At 39.1% G+C, this 19596-nt stretch overlaps 1 protein-coding gene across 11 annotated transcripts in view; it reads left to right on the forward strand.

Moving 5' to 3' along the window:
* ABI1 (abl interactor 1) overlaps positions 1–19596 on the forward strand; it is a 77303-nt gene that overhangs the window by 45068 nt on the left and 12639 nt on the right. For 7 of the 11 annotated variants that reach the window (XM_064407417.1, XM_064407420.1, XM_064407366.1 and 4 more), the window contains exons 3-6: positions 4141–4317; positions 13971–13985; positions 14711–14811; positions 18001–18141. In XM_064407417.1, the coding sequence (XP_064263487.1) occupies positions 4141–4317; positions 13971–13985; positions 14711–14811; positions 18001–18141 (434 nt within the window). The remainder of the gene's footprint in view (positions 1–4140; positions 4318–13970; positions 13986–14710; positions 14812–18000; positions 18142–19596) is intronic. The other 4 variants (XM_064407352.1, XM_064407374.1, XM_064407386.1 and 1 more) reach the window with 1 other exon arrangement.

Here is a 19596-nt window from a genome sequence, read left to right on the forward strand (position 1 = left end):
AAAGTTCTTAAAAGTATTGCGTGAAATGGCCTGAAAAGCTGTCGTTAAAAGTGGTGGTGTAATTTTAGGATTTTTTTTGGTCTTACGTGTTTGAATGTTAGATTTTTTTAAGACCAAGGAAATGTCCTTGAAATGACTTTTTGCTCTTCCTTAAACTCATGAAGTTGAGTTGCAGTGGTTCAGGAGTAAAAGGATTGTTGAAGTTTTAATTGTTTTTCTTTTTCCTTTTTTTTGTTTTAATAACCCCATATGTGTGAGCTTATATTAGCTTGGCCAGAGATACTTCAGTCTCTATTTATTGTAAATTGTTCTGGGCTAGCATGCTCTAACACATGGGTGGAGTGGTATCTGCAGCTCAGGATAATAAAAGAACAACTATTTGCTGTATCATTTGGCCTTGAGGCTACTTCTAAGGAAGCAAACAGTTAAATTTTAACTCTACATCCTGTTGTTCAACTGTTTGTTGATTTTTAAAATTTTATATGATTTAAAGAAGACAAATGGTGGAGGCAGCTAATAATTAACAGTTCCTTCAACCTCCAAGCTTCTGGATTAGCTGGCATAGTCCCTGGCACTTAGTTGTAATGGCAAAGGGGTTTGTTTGAAGAGTTCATTTAAATTTGCTTCCCAAAGGAAACATATTGTGCTCCTGGAACTGTCTTTTCCCTCCTCTCCAAGTCAATACAAAGCTGGGCTCTGTCTCACTAGAATTTGTTGTCTAGGAGTGAAAATCCCTGCCCTTTTCCCCAAATTTCAAATTATGCTATGTATTTGTTTCAGCATAGGTCAAAGATACCTGAAGCTAGTCTGGCTAACTCATGGCACTTAGCTATACTTCACTCCTCTCCATCTTTGATATCTAAAAGTAGGATTTGTGCATGAAATCACAAACCAGCTACTGTTCAGCTGTCTTGTTACCCTATCAGAAAAAACACTCATAGCTGCAGGTGTCAAGTGTGACCAGAGCTTTGAGAATGGTCTGTTTTGGCTGTTACCTGGTTTATGTGACTTGTCTTTTTGGAAATTTAACTGTTGGCTGGCTGGAAAGCTTTGCTGTCCTACTAAAAATTGCTTGTGTGTTGAGTTTTTCTGCTTTTGAAAGTGAGAAATATCACCTATGACTAAACAATAAGCTTCCACATGAACATCAAGCAGATATAAATGAAAATAGAAGAACGACCAATTGTTATGTTCTTTGTTTTGCATAATGTTCACATAAGACTTAATAATATGCAGATCTAAAAAAAGCCCAATAATTTCTTGAAGAAGTAAGATGCTGTCTGGTAGCTCTGACAGGCAGCCTATTGCTCTGGGCAAAGCATATGCTGTGAGCCTTTGCTTTGCATAGGGGTAAAATCCTGCCTTGCTTTTCCAGTGCACCAGATGTGGTAGGAGTTGAAGTCTCATTTGCTTTGAACAACAAATTAGTCTCTTGCACAGGCATATCTGAATGCCTTTCAGGATTTACATATGTGCCCTGTTGCTGGCCCTGCACTGTGGTATAGATAATCTTCTTTTTCTCACTAAAATTCATGCCAAGACTTTATAAATCACTGCTCCATACTTAATTTTGGATAAGCTGTCTGATAAAATTAATATGTAATATTTTCCTGTTCTAAGAGGTATTGTCATTAACAGCTATTTGTTACAATATTACTTAAGTCAGTTTCCAAAGCATGTATGGTACAGCATCTGTTCCTGGAATTTCTTATCTTCTGTTCCAGTAACTTACAGAATTTTCATTGTCCATTGCAGGGGGGGAAAGTCAGTTTCACGGATTTTTTTTTTTTTACCTGCCAGAAAAAGATGCCTTTTTTTTTTTTTTACTCTGAAGGACTTTGTTTTGTTTTGTCTCCTTTCTTTTGCTGTCAGTGTTAAGAGAACTCTTAGTATAAAGATGCATCTTTGTCCATCCACTGAACAAAAAATGAGTTTCTTAGTGACAACAGATTTGGTTTGTGAGGATGAAGTAGAAACATGGATTTATTTCTAGGGACCTAGCTGTGTTTTAGAGAACTCTACTTTGAAACATTGTTGTATGTTTTTTAAATTGATGGTCTCAGCCTCCTAAATTACTACCGTATTCAGGGGACTTTAAAATTGGTTCTTTTTCTTTCCTATGCAGTGCTTAAAATATGGAGAGTTGCTTATTATTTAAGACTTGTGTAAGATAGTTTGAGACCTGCTGTTATCATTGAACAGAAAGGTTCAGGTTGTGCAGAAAAATTGAAGAGAGATGAACACGTAGCACCGCCCTCATAATTCTTTCAGCAAGATCAAGAAAACAACAAAAAGGCAGAACTAATATGTATGTTTCATTCTCAAAAAGGAAAAGAACAAATAATAGCTGCATTTGAAAAAATTAGGCTAATCTCATTCTTTAGTCTTGTTTCTATCGTCTGTGAAACCGGCTGCCAGAGAGAACGTGGGTGCAGGGGGTGATAGCTGGTACTGATGTAGGTAAATACTTGATGTATTGGATTGTCTTATTTGGAAATGCATTTTTAAAATTCCTGACTTAGGGATTTTTTTCTGAGCGTGAGCATTTAGAACAATAAAGCTTGTTCCAAAGTTTTTCTGGGATATTTGATTAATTTATTCCAAAGAAGCTAATGCAGACATGCACATTTAATGTCTTGCATTGCTCTGGAAAATTGGGACTTTTATTTCTACTAAGATTCTGTGTGCTTTCCAAGTAAAAGAACCTTTTGCAATGTTAAAAGTAGTCTGTTATTTAGCTTGAAGCTGTGAAAACAAGACTGCTTCGTATCACTGGTTTTAGGTGCTTCTCTACCTGTATTCCTGCTTGTAATCTGCAATGCTGCCTATCAGAACTGTTAAGAAAGGGTCTTATGTATTTGTCCTCTTGTAGTCAGGAGAATTTAAGATTATTTGAGCATGTGCACCAGTTAATGAAAAAAACCAGGTCAGCTGAAGACATTTCACAGTGACCACTGAATGCTGGCTTTCCTAGAAATGTTAATTTCCTGAATACTAATCTAACTTTTTTATCTTGGCTCATATAGGAGCAGAAATACCAGCTAATTTTGTGCTTCATCTTTGACTTAGCTTCACTAAACAAAACCTTGCACATCACAATATTCATTTTAGATTAAACCATTTCTAGATATGTACCTAAATGAGGTAGAATTTAGGATGACAAGGATTTTTCTTTCTTTCTGAACCTTCACTATTTTTTTCTGTGATAGCCATTTTAGGAGGAATTGATGCTTATAGACTAAGATTTATTTTCCTCAGTGGATAAAGTGATGGCTTGGGAGGTTTTGCTCAAAGAGGCATTTTTTTGTCAGATACCGTCTCCTTCAATGAGATCCTGAGGTTCTAGTAGGTACTTAAACCAGTACATTCAATCCCTGAATCTTGAAATAGGCTTCCTAGAAATGGGACTTCTGTGGCATCCAGTGCTTGATTTGCTCTTGTTCTTCAGCTGGAGTTTAAGCTGTGATTATATTCCATGTAGAAGAATGTGTCTGTTATGTGAAGCTTCGTTTGATTTTTCACAGACTGCAGGACTGATCTTTGTCTCCCTTTTTTTTTCTAAATAAAATGCATTGTATTTTATATTCCTTTACTTGCATCTTTAAAGCTTTGTTTTATTCTTCCAGTAAAGCTGCTAAGAACAGTATGACTGAAACTAGCCCCAGTGCTGAAATTAGTCCCTACCTCTGCAGACTTTCACTCTGATATGCACTGATGGCTTTGCTGAAAGAAATTACCGCACAGACTTCCCAAGCTGAGTCCCCTCCGGGGCTCTGAGCAAATTGCTTGGCTTGTCTGTCCTGGTTTCCCAGCTGTGCAGTTGGAGTAATTTATTACCAGTGTCAGTCATAAGAACACTGAGGGTTAATCTGTGAGGACTGTATCTGCATAGTGTCTTTAGGGTGTCGAAGTAGTACCATATAATTGTAATTTTATTATTAATATTGGTTATTTGGTTAAGGTGTAATTTTCTAACAACGTTTATGTAGATTAAACTCATTTCATCGATAAACTGGCATCCTTCCAGCAGCATTAAGGTTCAGACTCTTTGTCTAACAGTGAAACCTAAACATGTAGCTAGCTCTGTAAAGAAAACAGCAAATGCCTAAAGAAACCCATACTTTCTTGTTTTTAATCTAGACTGTGGACATCCATAAAGAAAAGGTGGCTCGCAGAGAGATAGGCATTTTGACGACCAATAAGAACACATCAAGAACTCACAAAATTATAGCACCAGCGAACATGGAACGTCCTGTAAGGTATATTCGAAAACCTATAGACTACACGGTGCTGGATGATGTTGGCCATGGCGTGAAGGTAAGAACTCCTGGACATTTGAGGACTCCAAGTAACACAGACCAGGAGACAGGGTCGGGGCAGATTGTTACTGATACTGATCAAATGTTTAGCTCCTTTATGATAGGAAGGATTATAGAAGGATATGCTCCCACATATAAACATTTCAATAACAAAATGGATTGTTTTACAGTGAGGGTTTTTTGAACAATGTTTTCCTTACCCTTGTGACTGTGACAGTCACAGTGTCAGGAAATAATGGCTCATGGTCTTAGGCTAATGACTTGTCATAAAAGCCGTGACTGACTTTTGAAATTATCACTACTTCCTCCACTACCTTAAGTTGTCACTGCCACTCAGTTTTTCTCAATAACTAAAGAAATAAAGGATGTAGTCTCTTAGGGGGAAGTTGGCTGGTGGGGTTGGGGTTTTTTGGTAGGTGAACAGAAGAAAAAGGGGCAGCTACTTTGAGTTTGAATCTCAGTGGCATTTGATGTCTTACTCCCATTGGACAGCCTAACTTTTCTTTTCTCTGAATAAACACCTTAGTAAGATAATGTCTACCTCTCTTGAAATGGTTGTAGTGGAGTGAATTAATATAACACCATTTGCTCCCTGGTCATCTTTTTGTAGAAATACTTTTGTATCCCTCTAGACCAGGTGTATTCAAAGTGTATTCAGTTTGCAACAATCTTCTCTTGGATGGCATTTATTCAAAACCTGTGTATCCTCTAAGGGATAGCACATCCTCTTGGTGTGCTCTGGTCAGTGAGTTGTGCTGCTGTATCAGCCCATCATATGCCCTTTGAATTGCTGAGCTTTAGGAACAGATCTTTGGAATGACTTGTCACGACAGAGACCAGAGTACCTCCTGCTTCATGGTATCCCTCCAAATGTCCACAGGAGTCTAATTGCAGCACAAGTTAGAAAGCAGTTCTATACCATGACAGCTGTAGACTGTGAATTAATGTAGTGACTTTAGACTACCTGATTTTTTTTTTCATTTATAGGTGAACCATATTAAACCTGTAACTCAGGATTGTTTTTCAGTAATAAATTAAGCCAGTCTGGATTGAATAAGTCTTGTATATAAGCCTGACACAGACAGACATGTTCTGAATTGCTATGAAATAGAAACATTGGTGTCAGAGAAAGTAATGATTTTTCAGTACAGCCTGCATTTGAGGAGAATGTTCTACGAATAGAGAGTATGGAAATTCAGTGTCAGGTTATTGGTTTCTGCATTTAAGTGCTCCAGGGATCAAGTGCTGTAGAAGACTTTAAAAGTCAAATAATTACTGCTAGTCTGAAATTGATGCTTTGCTGAGCTGCTTGTGTTATGCAGACTCAAAACAGGTTGCTTGATCCATGAAGGCTGAGGTTATTAAGGGTTAGTTCTGCATCTTCCAGTATCAGTATTTGCTTTTGGGAGTACTACTGTCTTTATTCATGTGACCCTCTTTTTTTTAGTGGGTGCTGTTTACTCATTTCTAGGCAGTTCTTATGGAATGGTTTTGGTAAAGGGTTTTTTTGAATGTTAATGGTTTTTTCTATACTGAAAGCATGGTCTTTTCAGAGGTAAAAAAGCCTCTAGTAATAAGCAAATTGCCAACTCAATTACAAGACAGCTGCAAATTATATCTTGATATTGCTTCTTTGAGTGACTTGCCTAAGTCAGTGTTACACCTGTCAAAGGCATGAAACAGTTGGTATTCTCTAAGTACACTTGTTACACGAATGAAATAAACTTCCAGCCAGACCTCAGGTATGTAGTTCAAGGTGGCTGCCATGTGTTGAAAAGAGTGTGCTGAGTTAATGACACAATTAAATGTTTTAGCTGTCTTATTACTTGGGTTCCAAGAGTGTGACACACATCAGGGTTCTGTCAGAAGCAGCTTATGTAGTCACCTAGATGTAGGCAGTGATGTTACCAGAAAACCAAGCCAAAACAACTAAAGAAACTGGATCAAGTCCTGTTGGAAGTCAGCACAAGTGAAAGATGATGCTGAGAATCTGAGTTGCCTCTTGAATCCACAGTTAGGGAAGAACATACAATAAACTGAATTACAAACTTGTATTGTCCAGAGTGGTCTTAAAAGATGCTTCACTCTCTGTTAAGTCTTATTTTCTTAAGCAAAGATTTCACACAAGTTGGACAGCAACGTGCCCAATAAGGCCTTAGAAACCATGCTTTTCTAGAGAAAAAGAAGTTTGAGGTCTGCTTAGAATAGTTGTCAGTTTGACTAACTTGCAGATCCTTGAATGTTTTCTGTTGTACCGTCAGTAAGATACAGCACAACACATATATTGGCATTTAGGTATTAAATAAAAATTATACAACACTTTGAAACCTGTAGATGACAATTTATTGCTATTAGTGGGACTCTGTTCCAGTGCAGGATTTGATAAAGAAACATAAAGGAAAAATACAAGGAGGAGAAATCAAGGATATTGGATTCCACTGGATTATACCCTGTTTCTGCTTTTATGTATTTAAGTATTTTTCCTAGGAAAAATGTTGTTTAAATATGCGGTATATTTTATGGGGTGATCCTGAATTGTTTCATATGGAAAGTGTAGATAAAAATAGTCTCACAGAGTTAAATAATGAAATTAGGGAGGTGTGTAATCCTCAGGGTAAATGCTGTCTTCACCATACGTCTTCCATCTGAGCAAATACAAAACCATCTTGTGTGTATACTCACAGTTCATTTTCTTTGTTTTTCTCTGCTTGTTGTGGCTGATTAGAAAGGCTGCAGAAGCAGATGCATGTGCTTGGGGCATGGAAAAGGCTCTGCATTCCCCCGCGTCTCATGCATGCAGCAATTTCTGTGGGGGCAGGTGAGGGTGGAGTGGCAGTGATGGGTGAGCAGCTGCTCTCCATAGCAGGATTCCTCACTGATGGGAGGCACTTCCTTGGCAGTGCTGTTTCCTCCTCCAGCACGATCTTGGTTGAAAAGCTTTTGTGGAGCATTCTGGGATCACAGAGGTGCTTTCTCCTTCAGCCTGAAACCTCCATGGCAGCCCCAAAGTGGCCCCAGCTGTTGCACTCCCTGCCCCTTCCCTTTGCAGGGACAGATAGAGACAATGTCTCCAAAAGTTGCCTTTTTTTAAATATATGTCCCTATGAAGCTGAGGCTGGCATCAGTCCAAATGAGGAGGGCTTTTTAAGTTGGTTTGCTAGCAAGAAGGCTTTCCTTTGCAATACAAATATATGTTGATGGCTCCAAGAAACACACAGGGAAGCATTTTTGCTGGTCTGTTAAATGGTTGCTCAGCTGTCACCCTCTGGGCATAGGGGAATGTAGCTAAAGTAATTCTTCATAAACAAGAGTAAGCGTTGTTATCTACCTTCCTGTGTAGAGCTTGGTTTAAAATTATTAGGCAGAGGCTACTTCAACATTTCCTTCCTCCTCTTCTCCTTTTTTTTTTGAAAGGAAAGAAAAAAATACTGTGCCAGCAAATAAATAGGTCAAACACAATTACTCATACAGAAAATCCTTAGTTTAAGAGCAGGGAGAAGGAGGAAGCTTTGGAAGCTGCCTTAAAAACCTTAAATTTCCCCTTAAAAACCAAATTCAAATTGGCCTTTGAATTTATCATAATCTTCTTTTTGAATCAAAGGCAGGTGGAATTGCAGCAATTTGTAAAATGGCAGCTAAGTAGGAAATTGAAGTGATGATGCCTTATGGTTAAAGGCAGATAAAATGTTGAGTGCATGCCTAATTGAAATGCCCAATAGCTGTAATTGGATCAAGTTTATTTTATGGAACTAATAGTTCTTCAAAACCAAACTTCAATTGTATATGAAGATTGATTCCTTTTCAGTTTTATTTTTAAGAAAAAAAATTGTAATTTTGTCACCATAAAGAAATTTGCATTTAGCACATGAAAGCTGTAAGAAGCTTTTGAGCCCAGAAAGTTCAACAGGAGTTAAGCATTCAGAAATCTTCTCAAGCAAATGGAAGTTGGAAGGACTCCCTTAAAGTAGGGATTGGGCCAGAACTTGACAAACACTAAGCTTAGAGAAGGGAGTCTTGCTCTTACCCTTGTGCTTCTCAGCATGTCCCACTTGCCTGCAGTCCATGTGCTTATATCTGTGTCAGTGCAAAACTGAAAATGCAAATGAGATGCTGATGTGAGGGTGAAAGGCTACCTAATAAAGCAAACTTACCCTTTAGGATAAGTTTTTTTTATGTGTAGCTGCTGGAATATTAAATTTTAAATAATTCACCCTAATAAAACCCAAGTGAGATAGAGATCCTGAGCTGGAGCTGCTGCTGCCTTTGTCCCCTTACCAGCCTCTCTCAGCCATTCACGCTTCAAAGGATGTCATGTTGCCAATTTCATTAATGTCACATCATCCCTCTGGGGTCACGGCCAAACAGTAAATATTGCTGTAGGGTAAAGAATGCTTCTCTGGGGGAAAAAGGAACTTCCTGTTGCCAACTCTAATGACTCTGTTGTGAGTGTTAACACTGTGTGCTTTCCACAGCGCACTAGCTACTGGAAAGTCAGACGTGTGCCTAGTGTCATCTGACATAATTTAGGTTTCAAGCCTTTCAGCTTGCAAAGGAAATTCAACACTTTGAGGTCTCTTTATTTTCTAATTTTTTTTTATGCTAGTCTTACTTCATTGTAGTTAGATTCAAAGTCACCAACTCAACTGAAAAATCTTGAACTGTTTAGAAGCAGGAATCTAGGTATCTTTCTCTGAACAAGACTAGTGAGTGCTGAGAGAACAATGTTAAGTTTGTCTGTTATCCACAACAGGTATGCTAATCCTTTTTAATTGGAAAGTTCAACAACAACAACAAAAAAAGAAATAAAGGAGAGAAGCAATACTGATAAGTTACATCTGGTTGCTGTTAACAGAAGACTAATAACTAGGTTGCAAATATTAGCAGGAGAGGTTAAATTTCCCTGAAGAGAGACTTACCTACATATGTTCAATTTTTAAGGAAATATTAATTTGAAGCCTGCCTTTCCTGAAAATAGTCTGCTTTACTATGGACTATAAGGAAATATAGACATTCTGATAAGAAACTTGAGACACAGGCATAATTTCTTTAAAACTGCACCAAACTGGTGTGGCAGAAGTGTTTGAGTTTCTGACACCCATATACCATCTGCCTGCTGAACAATGTCTTTGATTACATATTCTACCAAACTCTGTATCTTGATTTCTGTAAGGAAACCATGTTCTAGGCTTGGTGCTTTATAATTTCCTCAGGCATCCCTACCTTCCCATACAAGCACCTTTCCAGCTTCTGTTTTTCTTGCTCTGTGTCACCATGTTGTATCTCAGAACTGCCCCACCTGTGAGAGAAAAGGCAATCTTGTGCAAAATTGCCTAGCTGCACACCTATAATAGCATTTCAAAAGGTCTTTTGGCCAGCTACCTTTCTGTAGGGGCATTCTCCCATGACTCATAAAGGAAGTACCTTTTTAAGGAAAAGGGAAGTTGACTAAAGAGTCAAGAGCAACCATGTGGGTTTTTTTTTTGCTATTTGGCTGACAACTGTGATTATTGGTCAAAGATAACAGATCTTAGGCTGACTATTGCTTTTACAGACCCCATGTATAAAAGTTTCAAGTTTGCCAGATACTTACTATTGATGGAGTTCAGACTGGCAGACTTTAAACCCTTGTTTCTATTGAAGAGCACTTATGTTGGGTGGTCTTTAATGGCCTCTTTCAGTCACCCTAGATATGGCAGGATATAGAGTGAAATTGGCTCTTTCAATTCAGGAGTCAGAGAAATGATGAGTGAATACAGCAGGGGAAGTACAACCTGCATAGAGATTTGAAGTTTTTACACTCTGAAATTGGAGAGTTCATAGCTGAAATGTGCAGGAAAAACTTGCTGAATATCAGCACGATAAGGATTTTGCTTCTGTGTGCAGGTGGTCTTTTGTGTCCTTACAGACAAATTTGCTCACATAAGTGAGTTATTTGCAATCATCCCTACCCCTAGTTTTCCAAGCACAGTTTATAGCTCAAATTATAGATTTATAGTTCCCTGAATCATGACTAATGTTCCCCCATGACTCGTTACTTGGCATGAAAACTATTAAAAACAGTTAAATAGCTGCCTCCTGAGGCCAGCCAGTGGAGTCCCTTGATGTCTTGACATCCTCTGACTACTAGTGGGTACTTTTGGTTTCCTCACACCCTTCCTTTTCATGCCATTCTTGTCCCTTGACCTCAGGTACAACAACCTGCAGTACCTTTGGCAGCAGGTGTTTTTGTACTCTTCAGACTACCAGAACTGAGTATGCTGGAATTGCCAAAAGAGTTGCCTTAAGCAAATAAGTCTGGTACTAGCAGTCATTACTTGCCCTTCCAAACCCACAGCTGAAGTTCAAAAGTCCAGGTGCTTTGAATTCCTGGCAGGAGTTACAGAAGCAGCCTCAATTTTGGCTTTGATAAATGCCTTGCATGGCTGTTGAAAACACCTGTTCTGCCTGTTGCCTTAATTGCTTTGCTCCTTTCCAGCCCATTGCTGGCTCTCAGTCCTAGGCCAGCCTGCTCTCCCATGCTGTCTAAACCCTATGGATGTGTCACTGCCCTAGCTGTAATGTTTTGGAAATGAGCAGTATTGACTCTTATTTCTCGAACCTGAGGTTGTGGTTTCTTTCTCCTAGATTTGTGACAGCCCTTAAAGCTTTATCCAGGACAGCCACATGCTTGTTGGGTTTTCCCTGGAAAGGCAAGATTGTTCTGCTTGCTTCCTTAAAACATGATCTGCTATATCATTGCAAGAAACCCCAGCCAATACTGCTGCCTGTCCTGTTTCCTTTCTGGGAACATCCTGGTCTGTCTAGTTCTCACCCTCAGCATCAGAAGCATCCCCAGCAAGCCTACAGACTGTTTTTGTTCTGATGTGTGTCATCCAGGATGCTGGTATTGGGTTGAGAACTGTCTGTTGTGTGTGCAGTAATATAAGTAGCAGGAGGAGAAGGGAATCATGCTCCTCACAGCTTCTCCTGGAGTTCTCAGCGATGCTCTTCATTTGACTAAGCTTTTTTCATTTTACACCTCCTGTCTCTTATTTTATACCCTCTCAGAACAGTCTCTTCCTTCTTCAAGCTGTGAACTGTGTGCATGCTACCACTTCTCATGCTCTGCATGTCCCTCCTTCCTGGCTCTGGCCTTCCTGGTACTGATCAGGCATTGGTGATGGTCATGTTCTCCCACAGGCTGGCTGGCCTAGAGGCATTTGTAGAGAGATGCTTGCATGTGCATTAAGCACATACCTGCCACTCCTTTAGGTTTTCTGCTGCCTCTTTTCACCTTCTTCAAATCATACTGAGTCTATACCCTGCTGCATAAACTGTTCTCGATTCCAGGCAGGTTTTCTAAATTGCTTGGAAAGTATCACATTTGGTTTTCAGACCAAGAAATTCAATGTTGACCTCATGAGCTCAGCCAATAAGTAAAAAAAAAGTCTCCTCCTAATTAATTAGCTTGTTAACCATGATTAAATAGCCATATGGTTCATATTGGTTTGGTTCATTTGCTTTCCCTCCTTACTTAGGTCTTTTGGATGAGGAGTTGCTTTCCCATGTGAATCCCAGTTCCTTTTGTGTTTTGGCCTTCTGTTTTCCTGCCTGTATGACTTTTGTTTATATTACCAACAACAGAGAGGACATCTACAGGCCTTTTTACATATAGAAAGCAGTATGACAGCAGTTTCTAATTCTTCTGAACAATTGTGTGTATCTGTCTGTATATTGTTTAACTGGTAGCAAAAGAGATGAAGCTCACCTGATGCAGTGAGACAGGAATAAAGGTAAAGAGCTGTTGGACTTCAGATAAATGTTTAGTGTACTTGGCAGTAGAAAAGTTTGAAATAAGAGGAAGATTAAGTGAATCATTGCTACATGTTGATAATCGTACTGTCACTGCAGTGGAGACAGAATATAACAGGGATTAGGAGGGGCATGGAAGTACTCACCATAAATGCTGAGTGACAGTGCATAAGGGAAGGAAAGGAAGGAAGCTTTTTGGTTTTGTATTTTTGAGGCAGGCAAATTTAGTAGTAGCAGCTGGATAAGAAACCATGCCACCCTTCCTTTTAAGCCTTCAAAAAACTTTCTAGCTATGTCTGCTGGGGAAGGACAGAACCAAGAGTTCAATTTTTTTTTTGGCCTCCTTTAACAAATTCCTTGTATTATACCATTGCTGTTGGCAGCTGGTGAAGTAAGGGGAAGGGTCACATATTCCTGTGAGAAGAGAAAGAAAATTTCATTGCTGAAGGCATGTTTTAAAAATACACTACTTGGGAGAGTACTCTGGCATCTTGGGAACTGAATCTGCATGTTTATCCATGAAATAAGTATGTGGCGACAGAGGTGGTTTAAATGCCCATGAACTCTGCTGATGAACTTCTGCCCAGACTGGGGAGCAAACGGGTTGACCTTCAAATTTACTTACCAAAGCTAAATTTTTTAATCTGAATTTTGGAACAGGATTTATGTTCCTATTCTTGTAATATGAATAACTTAAGGGCAGTGGCTTTCAACCTCATTTGCTTCGTAAACCAAACCTTTTCAGCTGTAAACAAGCTGTTTTTCATTGGTTTTGCAGCCCCTGTCAGAAATTTCAAATGCATTTTTGCTGTACTGCATGTTTTAATTACTTTTTTTACTGAGTTAATGGATGCCTTTAAACTAGTCTGTGTGTCCTGGAGGAGGAGGAGAAGATGCAAACTCACAATTTGAAATGCTCTGCCTAAGAAGGCTAGTTTGGAAGTAACAGTTTAATTCCAAACAACCTCAGAAAAAGCATTGGGATCGTTTTGGTTTGGGTATTTGTATTTGCCTTTTTTTTAAAATTAGTGAAATTAACCCTTTCAAAAATATGAGAGCCTATCCCCCTGACCCATGCTCCCATCTCCCCCTTGCATCCCCCAAAAGCGGGAGAACTTGGATTGAGTTTATTTTAAATGTTACATTTTCCTCATGAGGCTGAGTTGTGATATTTTTTTTAGCTCTGCAATCACGAAGGCTGTTAAAATGATACAGTGGAGTCATATAATGACTTGATTCTAAGAGCTAAAATTTCAGAATAACAATCATCATATCCCTGCCAAAACAGTTTCGAGCAGCCAGCGTCGTGCTGGCTTGAATCAGATTTCAATCAATAAACCAGAGGTGAAAGACACTGCTGCTCATCCTGTTTAAAAATTCCCTTTTCTTTATTTACCATTCAATGCAGCAGCTAGGATTTCTTGAAAACATACAGAGGTTAAGTGTAAAAGCAACAGGCCTGTCAATTCTGTGCATATTGCTGAAACTGTGGTTTTGTGAACGAATTCCTAAGTGCATATTGCCATTGAAATAGCACTGATTTGGTTTTGGACTTGAATGGTCAGCAGAGGGCTTTTCAACCCTTTACTGTCCATGAGGAACCTGGCAGACATATCTGGCAAAGCTTAGCTAAACTTAATTTTGACACAAGTGCTTTTCCTGTGGTCACTTCGTCAGACACTGAATTTTCAATAACTGACGCAGCAGAATCTCTCTTAGTGTACTGGGATGAGCTAATTATCAGTAGACACAAATGATCTCTTTAAAATGTAATTATTTTTAGTTTAACCTGTCATACCAGTTGTGATGGATCTGCCATTAATTTCTACCTTTTTCCCCCCTTTTTTTGCCAACGTTAAGTGGCTAAAAGCCAAGGTAAGAAGTGTTATTTCTCCTTTGACCCACAGTGCCTCATGTGACTGATAGTAGAGGCTGCAGAGCCATTAAAACTGAAAACTAGCGCTCTCTTACACTCTCTTCTGCTTTCCATAGGATATCTAGATTAAACATGCTATACTTTTTTTTTCATTTACAGCATTTAGTGTGTCAATATATCTGTGATACATTGACATCTGCATTTATACATAGATACATTAATTTCTCTAACACATATAGTGCTTTGCTCTGAATTCAGTAGATGCCTTGATTCCCTTCACTTACATTTTTTGCAGGAGACTTCCCAGACAACCTGAATGACTCTGCTAGTCATATAGCAGGGGCAGATTGAGAAATTCTGGGCCATGCTGGCTGTATTTTATAGTCAGTGTTAAAGTTTGATTTAAATTATTAACATCCGAATGGCAATGAATACAAATGTGGCTTCCCTTTAAGGAAAAAATATTATAGAAGACATTTGTGCATGAACTTGTCAATTGCCCACCTTTCTGATGTCTGTTGTTAATTAATGGTGAAAATAACATTAAGCTTGTGTTTAGATTCTTTGTATTTACTGGTGTCTGTCTCGTGTGTAGCTGAAAACTTGCTGTTTGACAGCTGTCTGGGAATTCTCACTTCATATTCTTACACTTAAAAAAAAACAAACCTGTCAGTAATAGAGCTGCTCTGTTATAAAAATAAAATCATGTTTTCCCTTATTTCAGCATGGAAATAACCAGCCTGCAAGAACTGGCACCTTGTCAAGAACAAATCCGCCTACACAAAAACCACCAAGTCCTCCCATGTCAGGCCGGGGAACTCTGGGGTAAGAATGGACTGGCTGGTCCCTCCTGTGTAATAGAAATTTTAAATTGTGCCAGTGTTGGTGTTTCTTAAATTCATGGATAGATGGCAATTCTGGTTGCCTTTAGCAAAAAAAAAAAAAAAAAAAAAAAAAAAAAAAAAAAAAAATCACAATATCCTTTTCTGTATGAACTCTTTCAGCTGCACTGACTCTTGTTTTCAGGATGACTGCAAGAATTTTTTTTCACAGGGAAGGATTTAATATGGATGTGGGTAAATGAGGAGGCTATTGTTATTCCTGACTTTTGGGAAGAAATGCTTAGTGACAGAAACAAATGTTAAAGTTTTAACTTCAGCTGGGGAAGGACTTTATGAGTATAAAGTTCTTGTCTACTCATTTCTTAATATTAGAAGAGCTATGAAATGGCTGTTTGTGCTGTAGTTGTTGCATTTTCTAAGTAAAATGTATGGCATTGTGAACACAGTGACAACATTGATTCTTCCTGGCTTGTGCATTTTCATTTTTATACTTAAATGAGGAAGGATTTTGCCATTCCCAAGTCTCACTGTGACTAGAGTTCCCTGCATCTGTTTTGCTGCTGTGGACCTGTGGGGAGTGAAATCTGCTTATCTTGGTGTGCCAGCAAATAATTGTTGCTAGAGACCAAAACTTTAATACTTGAGAAGCTCAGTGCACATGTCATATAGTTTTGTCTGTCCGACTGTGCAACATCTTCCACAAGGCATCCTAAATGACCTTCTACTTGTTTGTCACACTCAGCCTTCTCCTTATGCTTTGGGGGACTGAGGCACTGTAAAGCTGGCTGGCATGGTTGTGATGGCTTCAGGTATGGGGTGTCAGGGAGGCAGGAAGCTGGAAAAATGAGGAGTACTGAGACAGAGCAGGGTGGAGATCAGGAGCAATGGTCAAGGAAAATTAGAAGCAGTAACTCCTTTTGTTGAGGACTTAGCAATTTTTAATCCCTGTTTGATGCTTTGGTGGTGGCATTTGCTGTATATTCCTCAGAGAAATTAACCTAGAGGTTTCCTCAGCATGTTTTCTGAAAATTCCCATTGCTCAAGGGCATGAAATCAGTATTCCAATTGTGTCTCTTATCCCGGCTGGGAGAGTTGTTTATCAGCCCTGGGAACCTGGGTAGCACTTTCATGTCCTCTTGGACGCTTGCTAGCGAGACAGAAGGGTTGATGTACTGGTGAGCTGCCTCTCTCAGTAGCCCCCCCTGAACAAGCCAGAGCTGTTTGGTTGCCTTGGCTGATGCCTGATAAGGATTAATCAGCTGAATGTCATTTCCAGATGAGCTTGACAAGCGGCAGCAGTTGGCTGAGGGGGAGGAATAATGTGGGTTTGTAAGAGAGATTTCTATCTGCCCTTCTTGTTCAGGAAGTACAGTTCTTGTCTTGAGCAACCGTGTTCTGCCAAAGCATGAAATATCACAGGCATGACTTACCCTAATTTATGCAGAAAAAAATCGCTAGAAACCGCAAGGATGCTACTCTTCTCCCTTTGATCCAGAAAACAGAGATAAGTATGTAAAACCAGAATGAGCTTAGTGTGCAACATTGGTCTTTAAGTAGGTGCTGCCTGTTGTGCAGTTTTCCCTCCAGGGCAGGACTATCTGTAGGGAGTCCTGCATGGAAATCAGCAGAGTAAAAAGTGAAAGGGGCTGAAGTAAGCAGGGGTCTCTTCACAGGACTAGGGAGAGATTGTGGAAATCATTGGGTGCTCTGGTTCAAAATACCATGGAAGAATAAGTGAATTGCTGGAACTGGATGTGGTGGGAGTAGTTGAAGTCATTCCTTGAGGGTCCTGGAGCAAAGCAAGGCTCTGGGCTCCCTGTAGCTCTCCCTGGTGGCAAGGGCTCCCAGCATCACCCTGAAACATTGGGGGACAGTGAGGTGGGGAGCTCTGAGCAGTCTTCCCTCTGTAACAATTCTTTGTCTTCCATCTATAACAATTTATTATTAAAACCTCTTAAAGAAAAAAAGCAGAAGTACTGTAACTGTTTCCAGATACTGCGGTGTTTGTAAATTAGCTTGTCTGTATGAAGAGCTCGAGATGATTTTAATATGCAGGGTGTCACCACCTATAGATCTGCCAAAAGAGATCAGTTGTTGAAAAAAGAAGAAATTTTGTATTCTGGTTGTAAGCAATAGAGATGTAAAGACTACCGAACAAAAATGATAAGCAGGGAGGACTCTTAATGTGCTTCCAACTGAAATAACCTTGAAAAGTAAGTTTAGTACTGTTGCTTTTCATACTGTAGAGAGAAAGTCAGTAAGTTTCTTAAAATACCAGGAAGCTGTATAACTTAGCAACTCAGTTATAACCAATAATTGAACAAATTATTAAATGCCAGCAGTTCAGTATTTTTGGTTTTGCTTAGTTCTGGTGCATTGCCAAATTCTGTTTTGCAATGAACCTGTCAGTTACTAAGAACTGAAGAGCTCTGTGATTCAGTGCAATAAATGCGCTGTTCTTATGGCAGTAATGGGTCTGGTAAATACATTATAAAAAAAGATCCATGTTATATTTCTGACTTGATGCAGCCTGCTCACTTGGAGTTCTCTGGGCTTCACTTTCTTGGGCCACAAAATGGAGACAATGAAGCTCATCTATGAGACACGTTTAGATCTGCTTATGTGAGATGAGGTTGCTTGATTACTGTGTGAAGCAGTAGCTCCTAGGAGAAGCACTGGTGATTGCAAATGTCACTTGTTCTGTGAATCCTGATTCAGCCTTGCTGGTGTCTTAAGATGAATACCTTTAGCCAAGAATACTTTCAGAAAGGATTTTGATGGGAAGGGAAGGAGGGGGGAGGGAGGAAGAGATTGGTACAATAGAAATTTGTCATGCGCTGACAGTTTATTCAGTGTTATGGAGATGTAGGTATTGTATGTTAGGTTGCTCAAATAATGTAGTTTAGTTTAGGCTTTTTTTGACCAGCTTATGTGCTGTAGGCCAACTTGTATGGATCTGTCTGTGTAAGAATACTTTGGGCTGTTGAGTGTGACCAGTCTACCCTGTCTGCTGGAATTTCAATACACCACAGTGTGGGTCACCGCCATGATCTTTCATGAAAAAGTCAGAAAATTTAAAACATTTAAATGGATTTACAGCTTCACTTACTTATCTTTTTAATCTTCTGTTTCTTTATCTTTCTGTCTTCAAATCTTTTTTCCCCTCAACCAGACGAAATACTCCTTACAAAACGCTGGAGCCAGTGAAACCGCCAACAGTCCCGAATGATTACATGACCAGCCCTGCCAGGCTGGGCAGTCAGCACAGTCCAGGCAGGACAGCTTCCTTGAACCAGAGACCACGAACACACAGGTAGGCTGTTTCCCACAGAAACTCTTCTCCTGCCTGGCAAGCCAATGCTTACTAAAGTCGCAGAAAAGCTTTGTGCCTCTCAGCTTTTTGTTGAAAGGCAAAAAGGTGAATTATTCTGCCCCTGCAGCTCAGCAGAGCTTTACTGCATTGCTGGCTTCCCTAACATGAAGAAGTGCCTTCATATTCAATATTCTGAGTGTAGCTTTTTAAAACTTGTTATTTTCTTCTTGAATTGCAAGGCTAAATGTTTCTGAGTCTCTTGAGTGAGTTCATTTTTTTAAATTTGATTTTTATCACAGGCTTCAAACTGCAGGGGAAAAAACAGATGAAGGAATTCAATGTAGCTAAAAGGTTAGCTTGTATTTTAGAGGGCTTCTTTCTTAATGTTTTTCTTACTTTAAAAACTCCCAGTAGGCATTTAAACATGGTAGGTCACTAACAGGGACTGAGAGAGTATTTTAGACACAGTTGGTGACATGAAATACTGTCAGACTTAAATAACTTCTAAATGTCGCTGCATGAGGATCTCGTTAGCCTGTTTAGCTGGCTACTGTGAATGCTCCTCACTCCTATCTCACAAGATCTTCTTTTATGTAGGCTGCAGTTAGAAATTCAGCTGCAACCATGGTGACAAGATCAAGGTCTTCAGCAGACAGAACACTAATTTTGAAGGAATTATCTTGGCTTCCATTTCAGATCACTGATTTTCTTTTTTGTAATGTTATTTTCTAAAGAGATATATTTGAATGATTTGCACTTGACTCTTGACTGATTTATAGCTATCTAGGAGTAGTAAATAAACTAGAACTTCACCGAATACTCTTAATTAATATGGATGAACCAAAGTGAAGATTTTCTTCAAAACATGTTATATGCTTAGTTTCCTTTACATTATCCATTTAATCCATATAAATTTGAGAGCTAAACTAAGGAGTGCTCTTAGATAAGAATAAGGATAGATTCTGCCTGAATTTTGATTCTTTTTAATTTCCCTCTAAGAAAATAAATGTTACAGCCTCCGAAGGCATGTCTAGAAATGTTATCCCATAGTTTACTGTGTTTTGCATTGCTGGCCTCTGATTTGTGTATCATATAATATTAGTTACACAAATATTGAGCTGGCTGTACTGTTAGCTTTAAGGCCATCTTAGAAACAAACTTATAAATAAAAGGTGTGTGCATGGGTAGTGGGGAGTGTTAGATACACAGAAAATTAAGCACACCATGCCCCACACCCCACCCCAGGTGGTTTATCATATCCATTCTCAGTTGAAAACTTAGCAATCTAAACTTCTGCTCTGAGTAGAGGAAATGTTCCTTCAGCTGACAGCATCATTAATCCTAAATAATTATTTAGAGTTTAGCCATGAAGTGTTCCAGCTCCAGCATACTACTTTCAATTATTACAAGGCCCCTGAACTACTCCTGCAGTTGTTACTTCAGTGCCTAGAACTT

This window comes from Passer domesticus, chromosome 1, assembly GCF_036417665.1.
Source record: "Passer domesticus isolate bPasDom1 chromosome 1, bPasDom1.hap1, whole genome shotgun sequence".
Lineage (NCBI taxonomy): Eukaryota > Metazoa > Chordata > Aves > Passeriformes > Passeridae > Passer > Passer domesticus.